This window comes from Lissotriton helveticus, chromosome 8 (assembly GCF_964261635.1).
Source record: "Lissotriton helveticus chromosome 8, aLisHel1.1, whole genome shotgun sequence".
NCBI classification, from domain to species: Eukaryota; Metazoa; Chordata; class Amphibia; order Caudata; family Salamandridae; genus Lissotriton; species Lissotriton helveticus.
The window spans coordinates 369,368,862-369,383,275 of record NC_136069.1 but is presented as its reverse complement, the minus strand read 5'-3'; the positions used below and the strand labels follow the sequence as shown (position 1 = coordinate 369,383,275).

The window sequence follows — 14,414 nt, the reverse complement described above, 5'->3', positions numbered from 1 at the left end:
TTCTCCGGCCCGCTGATACCCCTTAAACATTCCGGAACCCTCCTCCATGTCTGGGCCGTCTCCTGAACAAACCTCTATTCATATTATTTATAATTGGATTCCCCCTTTTCTCTTGCAGACAGACATCTGCAGCCAAGCTCCCAACTCTCATAGACTTTCAAAAAAGGTTCGCAACAATTCTTGGCCCAGACATGTACGTGTAAACCAACGTTAAAACATTTCAGGCCTACAACATTTCTCATAATGATTATAGCATTCAACTTCTTCATTAATTAAAGCATGTTAATACTCTTATTCTATTATTCAGTAAATACATCTATAAATCATGGCCCATTAATGCAACGACCAAAACATTAGTACAATCTATGTCGTGAAAAGAAACACCTTCCCCTTCCTTTCTAGCTCTGGCCCTGAGGCCTACCACATTCTGCGTTTAACCACATGCCATCTTATATTTTAACAGCTACACGACATGGATTCAGAAATAATCACATCTAATAAAATCATATAGTGTCACACATTTTCTGTATTAGTTCCACTTCTACTTAAATCTCTACATTAGCTATACATTCAGAATATAATTGCAGATACTATTAGCACTCATGGCATTTCTCCTCATGATTTGTGCTTACTACAGGTAAGTGTGATGCACTCATACATTTAGGTCAGTTTGCGCTCTCTCACATGTATCTGCCATCATTTCTGTATTCAGAATTTTTGCAACAGCACATCATAATTAGTGCATTCCTCAAGTGATTCATGGGGGATTTAAGTTACTGTTCTGTGTTCTTTAGTGCTGCAATTTTAATGATCCCTCACTTCGAGTCTGCACCCTATTTTTATAGCCAATAGGTCCCTCCTCATGGCTTTAGCAATGCTTTTTGCCTATGCTGTTCAGCACTGCCAAAATGAAAAATAACATTGGGCCCCATTACGATGGCCGAAGGACTCCCACCGACAAGATGTCGGTGGTGGTCTTTCGGCCGTCTTACAAGGGATTTCCGTCCGCCATATCACAATGGCATTTTGATGGAAACAGCGACCGCCACGGTCCCAACAGCTGGTCTGTATCCGACCGACTATAGGACCTCCCTGGAAACCCAGAATCTGCGGTGTTCAACCTGTAGCAAAACGGCAGGTGGAAACTGATTTGGGGACCTGTAGCAGTACCCCTTGACCCCTGGGCCATGGACATAGGCCCTGGGGGCACCCTTGGTGCCCCCCTACATACCCCTACACCATGTGGTACACACCGCATGGTGTTTGTCACATAGTGCAGGGTTATGTGTGGAGTGTTTGTTTTGGCTTGTGGCGGGTGCTGCAGAGTACAGTGGCGATCGCATCCTAATTTGACCTGTGGTACCGCCGCCTCATAGGCGGGTGATCCCATATACGATTGGATGGGGGACGGACAAAAGTCCGTCCGCCATCCTAATGACTCCCATTGTTTTTCCCACTGGCAAACAGCCTCGGTGGGAAAAAAAGCCCAGCACGATGATGTATGTGTGCACAAACTTCATCACAAATGCCCACTTATGCCTCATGAAGCTACAGAAGGTACAGCAATTATAAAGACACATGCATCACCATGCATGCACAGGTTTATGATGAAGCTGCAGCAGCAGCCATTTACTTTTTTAAGATTTATTAATACAGCGGTAAATTAATAAAATATGAAAAGTGGGTGAAAGTACTTTATTCACAAAAAAACACTCCGGTAGCCAATTGCAGCTACCAGGCGTGCCAATATATATATATTTTTTTTTTTAAAAGATGATGGGGTGGGGTAGAAGGGCAACAATAGAGCAGCCAGGGGGCTGAGTGAATGCAAGTAAGTACAACCTAGTGGCATGAGCTGTCTGTTTGGAAACATAAATAAAAGAGCAACATAGAAAGATGAATCGGATGAGTTAAGCAACGAATGAGCTTGAGGAGTGAACAAGGAGAGTGCGGGGCGAGGATGTGCGAGGGAAGCACCACATTGGGCAAAGAGTAAGAAAACATATGCGCTCTCATAGAGTGTTAAAGGAAAAAGAAGAAAATAGTTCCCTGATATGGATCTGTGGAAGGATACAATTTATCAAATCAAAAGGATAGTAAAGAAGCTATCATCTATGGTAGGGACAAACACAAGAAGAGGAAGGAAAGTCATTGAAAAAGAAGCAAGATTGACAATAAAGCTAACCACTGGTTAGCAATTTACTGGCCCAAAGTCCCCAGCACTATTCTTATTAGCTAATAAAGAAGATGTAGGAGGTTCTGATGAAGAAGAAAGCAGCACAGGTTTCCTCTAGCTGTTTAAGTGTGCTGGGGTATGTTCTGGATGCCCTGTCCGGTTGTATAACATTACAACGCTGCCAAATACTACGCATGCCATTACCATGCATTTTTTACCAACGAATGTCTACCACACATATGCCTTCACCACGCATGGGAAGTCTATTTAAGGTAATTGTTACATATATATATAAATATATATATATATATATATATATATATATATATATATATATATATATATTTTATTTATTTTTTCCCAAAATTTACAATCAACCCAATACCCCTGCCCACCCTAAAATGACTCTTACCACCCAATGTTCTTACCCACCCCTATGCCATAAAAACACCCTTACCAATCAATACTCTTACCCAGCCCTAAGCCCTAAAACTCCTTTACCACCTAATACACTAAAAATACCCTTACTACCCTATACCCCTATCCATCCCTAAACCCCTACCCAATTCTAACCATAAAACCCCTAAAACCTTAAATGTGTGTGTGTGTGTGTATATATATATATATATACACACACACACACATATATACTTACCTTAAATTTGCATTCTAACGGCACTGCGTGGTAGTTTCCACGTTGCAAAGGCTGTTTCCTCCCTGTGCTTCCTGGGAGCCCATGCTGTGGTGATCGATCATGCCCATTGTGACGGTAGAAGTGAGGAGAAGTGCAGTAGATGGCAGGATGCCTTCTTTGGAGATCCTGCGGCGGATGACTTACCTCCCAATCTGGCCTGGTTTTTACCTTCTGGTTCTTGGAGGACTGAATCAGAGTTAAGCCGGAGGATTAAACATAGACAGGCAGTGCTGGACGTGCATCATCATTTGGCTGTGAGTGTGCCTTCCTGCCATGCTGAATGTGGGATTAGCTGGGTCGGCAATGGGTCAATGGACAAGGGAGGTAGACAATGACGCCAGATGCTAGGGAAAGTGTTCTTGCATGGTATTTGTGCTGACCGATGCAGCCATGTCCTGGTACGGGCTCTTTTTTATAACTAGATGTTAACAGACCAATTCTTTCAACATGCATTCCTAGTGTGAATAGCAGCAACCATGTTGAAGGGGAAAATGGCTACCCCGTCTAGAAAGCCTGCTGTTGATGGTTGGCCGATATGGAGAACTACAAATTAACTGACTTGTACATAGTTTAAGATTTGAACTCATATCTGGTTGAAGTTTATATGCATGTATAAGAGTGCAGAGGTTGATTATTGTGCAGTAGCTCAGCGAGGAAGCTTGAGGGCATTAAAGGAGAGTGTGTACATTACACAGCCCAGGTTCTTTTCTATTAGTCCACTGTATAAAAAGCAGCATTGTGCATGTGACCTTTCAACTCTGCCTATATATTGTTATTGATAATTTCAGCAATATTACAATAAACAATGCAGCATAATAAAAAGAAAAAAGAAAGAGGACCATGACACACTGTTTCCAAATCGATTGTGTATGGCAAGGCAGTCATCGGGTCACTGGATGTTTGGGTTCTCTCGGTGTGTCTCAAAATGAGTGTGTGTGTGGGGGGAGATCATATTGTACATTATGTTCAGTGTGTTGTCCATGTCAGATCTTACAGTATGTTTCTGCCTGATGTTTATAATTGATGATGGTAGATCACCTTAATGATAAAGGAAATCCTATGCTCACAAGCCAATAGGTTTTCATAAGTTTCAAGAAGATGTGGAAAACCTGGTTGTTTTAGAATGTTTCTCTGCTTGCTTGATCAGCGCAGCGCCAAGATACTCCTCCAGGAGCGAGTTGTGTGCTATACCAAGAGACGGAAATAAATAAATAGGCACGTCCGTGATGGGAGATTGTACTTCTCCGCAATGAGATTTTGAAGTTAGAATTTCCATTTAACGTCTTATGATCAAGCTCAGTTGGTTAAGGATGGCCTAGGTGTTTACATTGGGAGAGACAGCACTAGTATGTGAGCTAAGCGTGTGGTGTGCATTTTTCTGCAGTTTGTAACTGGGTGCCAGAATAAGCACATTTATGTGAAAACGTTTTCATGAAATTCTTTGGATAAACACAGTGGTGACCTACATAATGGTTCATTTATGCTCTCCTTGCTATATCTTTATTAGTTACACGACTTGAATGATCAGCACTTTTAAGAGCCAACTACACATATGATATTTCTGTAATGACTACCTTTGTCTAACCAACTAAAGTGCTGAGAGCATCCTTTTGCCTTAAGCTGTTGCAAGCAGAATGTATATATTGATTCACAGTCCTATCATTCTCTCACTGGTAATTTTTAGTGGTGTTTATATAGTACTAGTGATTTTAATTGTATTTGTCAGTTGTAACCTACCATGCGTCTTTTCTTGTTTTTGAGAAAATTATGTAGGCTGATCATGCGATCACAGTGCTTCTTACATTCTTGATAAATCTGTATATGGTGCCTGTGTCCCTTCCTATTATTTTCAGTAGGTTGCATCTTAAGCCCCTTCTAGCAAGTATCCTGAGATTTTTAGTCCTTATTTGGTGACAAACCAAATGCAGAAGTATTTCCTATTTCCAGGCCATTCATTTGTAGATGTTCTGCTGTAAGGAGGGCTTGATGTTGATGGCGCATTACTAGACGAGAGTTTGAGTGCAGATAGGTCTCAAAGGGCTCACCACAGCAATGAAGATGTTGGCCTCCTGAGTCTTTACTCTGGCAAACCCTCTACACTTCTTGGTGCACACAGTCTTTTACTTCTGCTTTAAAATTTGACACCACTGTAGGAGTCCAGTGGTCCATGAAAGGGGGAGATGTGAAGAGGAAATCTACATAACAGTTGCTATGCACAAGTAAAAGGCATTGCAGCCAAAATCACAATGACAGGACACGACAAGAAGGAATCGAGAGATTCAAATATTCAACATTAATATGTGTTAAAAGAGAATGGCATTGGACAAAAGAGGAGGTTGGACAAGTTATGACCTTGACAATGCTTGAAAATGCAACATAAGTAAATTTATAGCTAATGCTATCCCTATAGATGCAGAGGATGACCTGTAACTTGAGTTGTGTTTTGAACTTCTATCCATAAGGCATATTTTTTATTTTTGCTCGAAACATTTGAGCATGGATGAGAAGCCTAGATGGAGGGAGTCTCCCATCTCTCCCAAACACAATCCAGTTGAATGTTCATTGCTGTAGCCTGTAAACTATAGTTTCAAGAATCCAAGAAAACTTACACCACAGCATGTCACTACACTATCTCAGTCGGTAACCCGAAGACATAAACCACGTTGAAAGATTGTCAGGGTAACAAGGTATTGCGCAGGACTCTTGGCACCTGAGCTTACCGATGTCTGAATATGTCTTACATTGAAAAGGTCAGATGAGTGAAGAACATGTAGTAATGTCGGATGGCAAAGGCAGATTAGAGGATGTTTGATGATAAATGGCTGGCAGGTCTGCATATCTCAAAGGCTATGTATACAAAATTGTTAGGTAAAAAGGAGGCGTGGGAGTTCATAATAACAAAGGTGGCAATGCTTGACATTTCTCCAGAGATTTGTGACTGCAGTAGTGATGTGTGATGGAATAACACTTTTGTTCATCAAGGTTCCCATACAATTGGCAATATTTTTACAATTTCTAAGTGGTTGCTCTTAGTATTTAAACCAAAGTGCTGTCCCTGATTCTAGCCAATCCCCTGTGATTATTCTTGTATATGTGTTCAATGTAAATCAGTAAAAGCCAGCTGTACACTTTGATGGCTTGTCCCAGTGACTAGTCCCTATTATAGGTCCCCCACCTCTCCCCATCCCATCATGGTTTCAGCAATGTTATATTTCACTGTCCTTTGCAAAACACCCCAGGTTTGAGCTGTTCCTCTTACAATAAAATGTTGCCTATAATGTACACCACTAATCATTGAGCTAGGCTAGGTCAATCTGTATGAAATGATCAAAAGTGTCTGTCAAAATATCCTTCTGCTGCCTGGATTGGGAGTTCCTTTAGGAAAATGACTGCAGAGCCAGAGTCAGCCCCGCCATATGGGTGCTTCAGAAGTGTGTAAAATCACTTGCAGCTTCTTAAGGCAAAAAAAGACTAGGACTGAAAATGATCTCGCTACATTTACAGCAATTACCCTTTTGAAAATACACTGGAGAACCAACAATGTTGGTTTCAGACCAGGAAAATGACCACAGATGCATCGCTTAACCCATATCCTGTGTCTGGACCAAATATTGAGGAAATAATATCCTGTGGACAAATTATTGTGTCAAGAACATCGAGGACAAAAATATCTTGAAGGTGTTCCTATGGGAAAGCAAAGTTGTAATATGCTGCACCCCACAACTGTGTACCTTGAGGATATAACTATCTTCACGGTGCGCAGATGTGGAGTTTAGAATAGTAAATCCATACTTACCTATTTGCACTTACCTTCTCGGTATTTTGATCTTCGATATTTTTGCCACAATATACTATCAGACATGTCCTATATCTGTCACTGGAAGTTCTGGGCAGCTGCAGAAAAAAATATCTGGCCTTCATCATGGCTGACCTAGAAATAAAATCAGTCCGGGCAAAAAATGTTGTGGTGAGGGGGGATCCTAGCAAAAAGTGGCAATGTGGTTCAGCGTTTGCTGAGTCATTTTAAAACGAAAAAATACGATTTTACGACTACTTGGGAATTAAATATATGCCCCAGCCAAAGGAAAGCAGAGTAGCAAACTAGCCCTTGATCTAATGGGTTAATATTAAAATTCACTCAAAGGATGGGGACCCACATGCTGAAGCAAAGATAAAGATTTATGAGGCAAAATCTGATAGCTAGCTGTGAGGTGGAGATTTAAGAGCACAGTCTGTCAAACGTTGTATTAGTTAAGTGCAGACAAGACTGTTCAGTGATTGAGGTACCTCGACTGCAAGTAATTTGTTGCCCAATCCGAATTGGGCTTCAGCTTTCAGAATGATAACATGGAATGGAAGCCTCTGCTATACTGGGGGATAATGGGTACTAAATAGAAGCCTCATTTTGACATGCACGTTAATTAAAGATGTGCATAACTCGACAACAGGATTTAGGATATCCTAGGTCAGCTTTTATTAAAAAGTATTTTTTCTATCGTAAATCTTGATAGATGATCTAGGGCACGTTTGTAGGGAAGCAAACAAAATATGAACAGGCGACCATGCAAGTTATATACCCTTTAAAAAGAGTGACAGAATCATATAATAGGTCCCTTGTTACAAGGCTATGATTTAATCTACTTCCATTGCTAAGCAATCAGAAAATGTGACAAAGGGGAGATGAATATTTATTATCTGCAATATGCTAATGTGTCTTGGCAAAGAAAGGGGACGTGATCAATCTCTTGCTTTTTTGTTTATAATGGGTGTAATTCAGGAGAGGCACGGTCATTTGAATAACCAAGAAAAATTACTTTAAATATTATATGGATAATGATTTTGTAATACTTTTATTTAGTAGTTTTAGAATTAGGGATAGCATATTTTTGTAATTAAATCGAGTTTGTGCTAAATGTCCATGTTACTTATTTATAAAATGCCTAATTATTTTATATTTCAGAATTGGAGGCAAAAGAAGCCTGTGACTGGCTGCGAGCGGCTGGATTCCCTCAGTATGCTCAACTCTACGAGGGTAAGTTGTATATTTCTATTACATGTCAGGAAACATCAAATTTCCAGAAATGTGTTGCAGTTAACGTATTTCAATTGTGCAAAGTGTTTCACCCTATTGATAAAAATACAAGTAACAAATGCTTTATGTCAAGTCTTCCATATTCTTGAAGTTGTAAAGGTTACGCAGCAGTATCAAAGGTGAGACTGCACCAGGATGGAGGGTGCTGGGTCTCAGATGGAAATGGGACATCCAAATGTAGTTTGGTTAAGCAGTCAAGGTTTAACTTTTAGGGTTTGGCCTGAAGATTAATTCCTGATGCTTTATAGCACAGTTATTTACATGCATCATAAATATGTCTGCCCCTTCCCTAATATTACTTGAAAATATATGCCACTTTTTCAAGTTAGGTATAGAAAACATTGAGAAGAATGGTGGTAGTCTCCAGCCTTTAGCCCTAATCGTTCAAGAGATATTGTCAAGTATAACATTTAGACATGGTTCCATATTTCACAGTGCACAATTCTGTTCCGGTATTAATGTGTGGTCCAGGGCAGAGGCATACATAAGCTGCCCCTTTGCTAGCATTATGGGTTACCACATCTTTAGAATAGTGTGGCTCAGATCCTATTATTGCGTGTCCAGGCAAGCTAAGGATGAGTCCCTCCTCGAAGCAGTGCTTAATTTGAGCATGTGGTTTCCGGTACTTAACACCAGCACTTAATCATCAACACCAGCGCTTCTCAGGAGCACCAGTTAAGGACACATTCATTTATGGTAGGCAGGGGGCGATTAAGTGATTTTCTCAGAATCACTGGATGTTGAGCCAACGCTGAGACTTGAACCTTCCCCAGCTCCGAAGTTGGCAGCTTTGGCCATTACAGCACATCCTCTCCCCACTGTCATTGTCAGTAGTTGGTTCTGTTTTAGGTGGCACTAACAGGTGAAATGGGCTGGTGCAAGCTGCCTCCTGGCGAGAGCCCCGGCACTTATGTTTTTTTTACAAATTAACCCCTGCCTCGTAGTAGATATCTACATTGTTTCCTGCAAGTTCTGTCCATGGTCTGAGGAATCTAGTGCTTGTTCTTCAGCATATCCACCATCAAAGTGATTCTTTTCTTTAGCTATAAGTTAAACTTGGGACGCTGAAAAAAATGTGTAATCAGCTGACAGTAGAAACAAAAATCATTTGAAGAGACTTTACCCCTTTCCCAAGATGTTCATGAAAATAAGACATGATAATTATGCATGTCTAAAACACAGTGTCAGTAATGATAGTTCTTTTTCCCAAATAGCCTTTGTGTACAAATACTAAAGCAAGCATTAGTAAATATGTATATAAATTAACCAGGCATAATAAAACATCACGTAAATGCAAGCTTTGGTAATATAGATAAATTATACACTAAATTGTAAAATATGCTACCTCGCTAAAGGGATGGGATCATAAGTATGAAAAACTGGTCTAAAATCAAAAGCCTGCAATGTGAAGCATTATGGATAAATAGCATGAGAATGGATATGTATTTGTGTGGAAGCAAAGGACTGTATAATGTTGGTGTAGGTTAAAAGGTCAGGTGACTGGTGCACTGTCTAACCAGACCTAAATATCCATGTAGGATAAACACCGCCTACCTCCCATCTGTGCTACTGCCAGAGAAAAACACCAACAATTATATGGCTATTTCAGTCACTTTAGTAGCATTACAATGTAATGTCTGTGCCAAAAAATGTTCAAGCTCGGGCATCCAGACAAATAATCCAAAGGATTGCAGCTGTGTGGAGGGCTAGCGCTTTTTGTGGAAGCACACAACTTCTGCCCAATCAAAGCATGTACTGACTCCCAGCACGTGGGAGGAGCCAAAGCTGCTCTCTAGTAAGGCTCACAGCATTGTCTGGCAACGGCTGCGCTGCAGACTATGAAAAAAAGTTATCCCAAACCCGAAAATGTCAGAGTTAGCACAATGCAAGCTTTCTTTTCCTTTTTCTCTCCATTACTATTCTTATGATCTACTTTGTCCTGTTTATTTCCTATGCTTTCATCTCCTTTTCGCAAAATATTTGTTTGTTCTCCCCTTTTCTTTCTCTTCCTGCTTTAAATTGTTTTTTTTCTTTTGTTCTGGCTCCCTTTTGTAGCTTAGTTCTTCTTCTGTGTGTTTTTATCGCTTTTCCACATTGAGCCTTTGCTCCATATTCTACTTTTCTGTGATTTCTTTACAATTGTAATTATTTCACTTCCTGTCTCTATCTTTCTTGCTCTTTCTCCTTTGCCATATTTTTCTTTCCTTTCTTTTGCCTTCTATTTTCTTTATGACACAGAATAAGTTTGTCCTGCATAATATACTTGTGCAGATTTGTGAGCTTCATGGGAGTTCCTTATTTTACTTTTGAGATGACCAATGGGCAGTGCATGGGCCATCGGCGGCACATGAAAGCCAGCCCAACGGGAGAGGCCAAAGGGAAGCAGGGTCTAGTGGGCAGGCATAGACAATTTTGATGACCTTGTTCTAGGCAAAAACTCCGCCCTGCTAACTGGGGTATATTGAATAGATTTCAGTACTTGTGATATCACTGCAGGTTTCAGGTCACATGGCAATATTTCAGTGGCAATGAAAGATTCTCATTCTTTAGAAGTTATGGGGAATTGTGTAGAGCAAAAGCAGATTGGAGACTTGGTACCCCTAAAAGTTTGGCAAAACACCAGTCTCAAAACTAGCTGAAAGTTGAAAAAAAAGTCAGGTGCGATGCGGACGATTGGTGAAATTTTGTGTGGGACATGGTGTTCAAGGAGGAAGATTTTTTAATTGTTACTGTACCTATAAATATTTTACACTTTGGTGGATAAAACGGATACATATGCCAATAACCTTGAACATCTTAGAAAGATTAGGAGCAAAGAAAATATGGCTTACAAGCAGTGCTTAATTTAAGCTGGTGGTTGCCAGGGCTCGGCACCAGCACTTAATTGTCAACACCGGCACTTAGGAAAGTCTGTCACATGGTGGCACTGTCTGTCTAATTTAAAGATGAAAATAACAGCAGTTAATTCAATATAGATTGAAAAGGACTATTACCTGCCGCCTCAACCCTTTTGGGTACCTGGAATAATCTGAATTGTTACACTTATAGGAGTGTGATGGTTAGTAGTTGCTGTGGGACTATTATTGGCAGCGCTAGCAGGGGCAATGTGTAGTGTAAGCTGCCGTGGTCTCCTGATGAGGGCCCTGCCACTTATTGTTTTACGATTTAAGCACTGGTTATACGACAATGTTTTTCTATTTTAACATTAACACTTAATACCTAAATCGAGAATCGAGGCTGATACTTATTCATTGTGAGAGGATTAAAGAAATATAATATTCTTCACTGCATATCATACTGCTATTTAATACAATTGTTTTTAAATGAAATACATGAAACACCACTGTTTGAAGATAGTTTACAATTCAATTCAAACGGTTTTTTTTTTTTTTGTTTTTCCAAATGTAAGTTATCACGTTAATCATATTTTCAGATGTTTACTTGGAAAGGCTAACAGATCACTTCCCTGTGCCTTATTTGAATTTCTACACAGGGTGGCCCGGGGAGAGGGCTGTGCAGCACACCTCCCTATTAAAAATAAATACATTTTAACTCCTGGCCCCGGGGGATAGGATCTTTTGGGCCGAACTCGGCCCAGGGAGGGGAATTTCTAAAAAATGTTTTAGTTCTGCTTCCTAAGTATAGCGTCCCTATAACCTTTGGTTTATTAAGTGAAAATATATATATATATATATATATATATATATATATATATATCTTCAAGGTACGTAGATGTGGAGTTAAGAACAGTACATGTATACTTACCTATTTGCACTTACCTTCTTGATATTTTGGTCCTCAATATGTTTGACACGATATTCTGTGCACACAATATTTCTGTTTCCAATATTCTGTCACTGATCCATGTAAAACTGGTTGAAAAACAGGCACAAACACCATTTGCACATGATTAAACATTGTGTTACTCATAGAGTAGCGTGTAACTGGATTATTAATCAAAATAGAGGAGCATCTCTGGTAAAAAAAGACTTCATTTTAAAATTATAGAGGAAAAAATAGCCTAGGAAATTCTGGAGAGTAATTGTTCAGGAAGCTCTGGGTCTTCAAACTAAAATTAAGGTGCCAGCCCCACATCAACATATGAATGTGATTTTCGATTTCTGTCACGAGTGGTGGTGACTAATTTTAAAGGAGTTATTCTGCTATGTTGTACTCATATTCAGTTTGCCATAATCCCAGAGAAGCATTGTTTTGAATCCACTGAATATAAAAAAAACACAGGGAAGATCAAATCCTTCACAAAAAACATGCTCACAAACACACAAGACTGTCTAGGTTAAAAAAAAAAGTCTTAACACCGATACAGTGAGGATTCAGCCTGGGAGTGGCAGTTGTAGGCCATGTTTGCACCCCAAGTATCTGTCCGTACCACCTCCACTAATAAAAGCATGTCTCTCTTTGCCATCTTTCTCCTCTACTTCTCTGCCTTTGACCTGGTAGACCAACTTAGCTGTGGAAGAAGCTGAGGAAGGCGGGCCTTAATCTCTATTGGGTGTCAAACAAATTGAGCTGTATAGCCATCCCACAATGATTTGGGGCCAGATGTAGGTAATCTCAATTTACCTATTCTTAAATACCGAATCATACCGATTCGGTATTTAAGAATATGTAAATGGGATGTAGCTAATAATTCGGTAATAATTACCGAATCGTTATGATTCGGTAATTACCGAATCGGTATTTACCGATTCGGTATTTACCGATTCGGTAATTGCCATTCATTCCTATGGCCCTGGAGGCCCATAGGAATGAATGTAAATTATGAATCGGTAAATACCGATTCGGTAAAAGGGGGAATACATTGAAAGGTGGCAGGGTGTCACTTTGACACCCTGCTGCACCCCTCAATTGTGTATAGGTGCACATGTTGCAGACATACATGCCCTAAGGGCATGTATGTCTGCAACATGGCACTGAAGCAATTTACATGAAATTGCTTTTTTTTTTTTTTTTCGTTATTTACCACCAATTTGTAGTTGGTGGTAAACAACGAATCCCAAAAAGGGGAAAGCACTCATTTGAGTGCTCCCTACATTTCTAATTCGGTAATTTACCGATTCGGTATTTTAAGGAATTGGTAGTTTACCGATTTCTTAAAATACCGATTCGGTAAAAGGGGGAATACATTGAAAGGTGGCAGGGTGTCACTTTGACACCCTGCTGCACCCCTCAATTGTGTATAGGTGCACATGTTGCAGACATACATGCCCTAAGGGCATGTATGTCTGCAACATGGCACTGAAGCAATTTACATGAAATAGCTTTTTTTTTTTTTTCGTTATTTACCACCAATTTGTAGTTGGTGGTAAATAACGAATCCCAAAAAGGGGAAAGCACTCATTTGAGTGCTCCCTACATTTCTAATTCGGTAATTTACCGATTCGGTATTTTAAGGAATCGGTAGTTTACCGATTTCTTAAAATACCGAATCGGTAAATTACCGAATTAGCAATTTGGGCACCTACATCTCAGTAGCCTATTTCCGGTCGGTAATGGCCGAAATTCGGTCATTTCGGCCGTTACCGACCAGAATTAGGCTTCCTACATCTGGCCCTGTATGTTTAAACTCTGAAGAATGACTAAATGAGAGTTTAAAATAAATAATGAGCCACACTGGGATGCCCCTTAGCACTGCTCCTCTTCAGTTTCTGGACCTGTGATCTGCTTTAAACTAGGCCTGCCTGACATTGAAGTTATGCCAGTGTAATCTGCGTAAATTCAGGGATTTTTGCTTTACATTTGTTCTGTAAAATTCCCACAATTACACATTACGCCTCTTTGCATAATTACACACCATTCGCTACAGTACTATTTGCTGTAAAGCTTTATCATGAACACACGGGAACATCAGCAACACATGTGACTGTTCATGATGATTTTGTGATTTTTCTGCGCTTTTTTTTTAGCATGAAATGCATCCTCATGTGCCAAAAATTGATACGAGAATGCACTTTGTGTTAGAAATAGCACAATATGATGAATTTGGATTTTGTATAATTACGCATCATTTTGCGAAAAATGTGCATAGATGCAAATTACGTAACTTTTGCACATCCTACTTTACACATAACAAAGAACAGTTATTGACATTTCAAAAGTGGGAGGAGTGAGAATCCACCTCATTTTATTTGACAGTGAGCGCCTATTCTTGGCCTTGTTGGCAAACGTAATTCACAGGCTTTTAACATGGCTAGAAAGATTCTTCAGGAGGAATAAAATCAGAATTAACAAAGATAAATGTAAAATTCTTATATTGCCCTCAAACAGAGGCAAAAATTACCAAAATATTCCTCTTTTGGGTTGATCACTAAACTGAGTAGAAGATTCTACACGCATGCTAAAACTTCATAAATACCACATATCATCAAAACTGCTGTGAAAGCTGAAAATGCCACCAAAGAGATCCTGCTGGCCAGGAGCAAATATGCCCA

General features: G+C 39.8%; 1 protein-coding gene across 4 annotated transcripts in view; it reads left to right on the top strand.

Annotated features, from left to right (window-relative positions):
- STARD13 (StAR related lipid transfer domain containing 13) overlaps positions 1 to 14,414 on the top strand; it is a 987,444-nt gene that overhangs the window by 895,721 nt on the left and 77,309 nt on the right. For all 4 annotated transcript variants that reach the window (XM_078657165.1, XM_078657167.1, XM_078657166.1 and 1 more), the window contains one exon: positions 7,831 to 7,902. In XM_078657165.1, the coding sequence (XP_078513291.1) occupies positions 7,831 to 7,902 (72 nt within the window). The remainder of the gene's footprint in view (positions 1 to 7,830; positions 7,903 to 14,414) is intronic.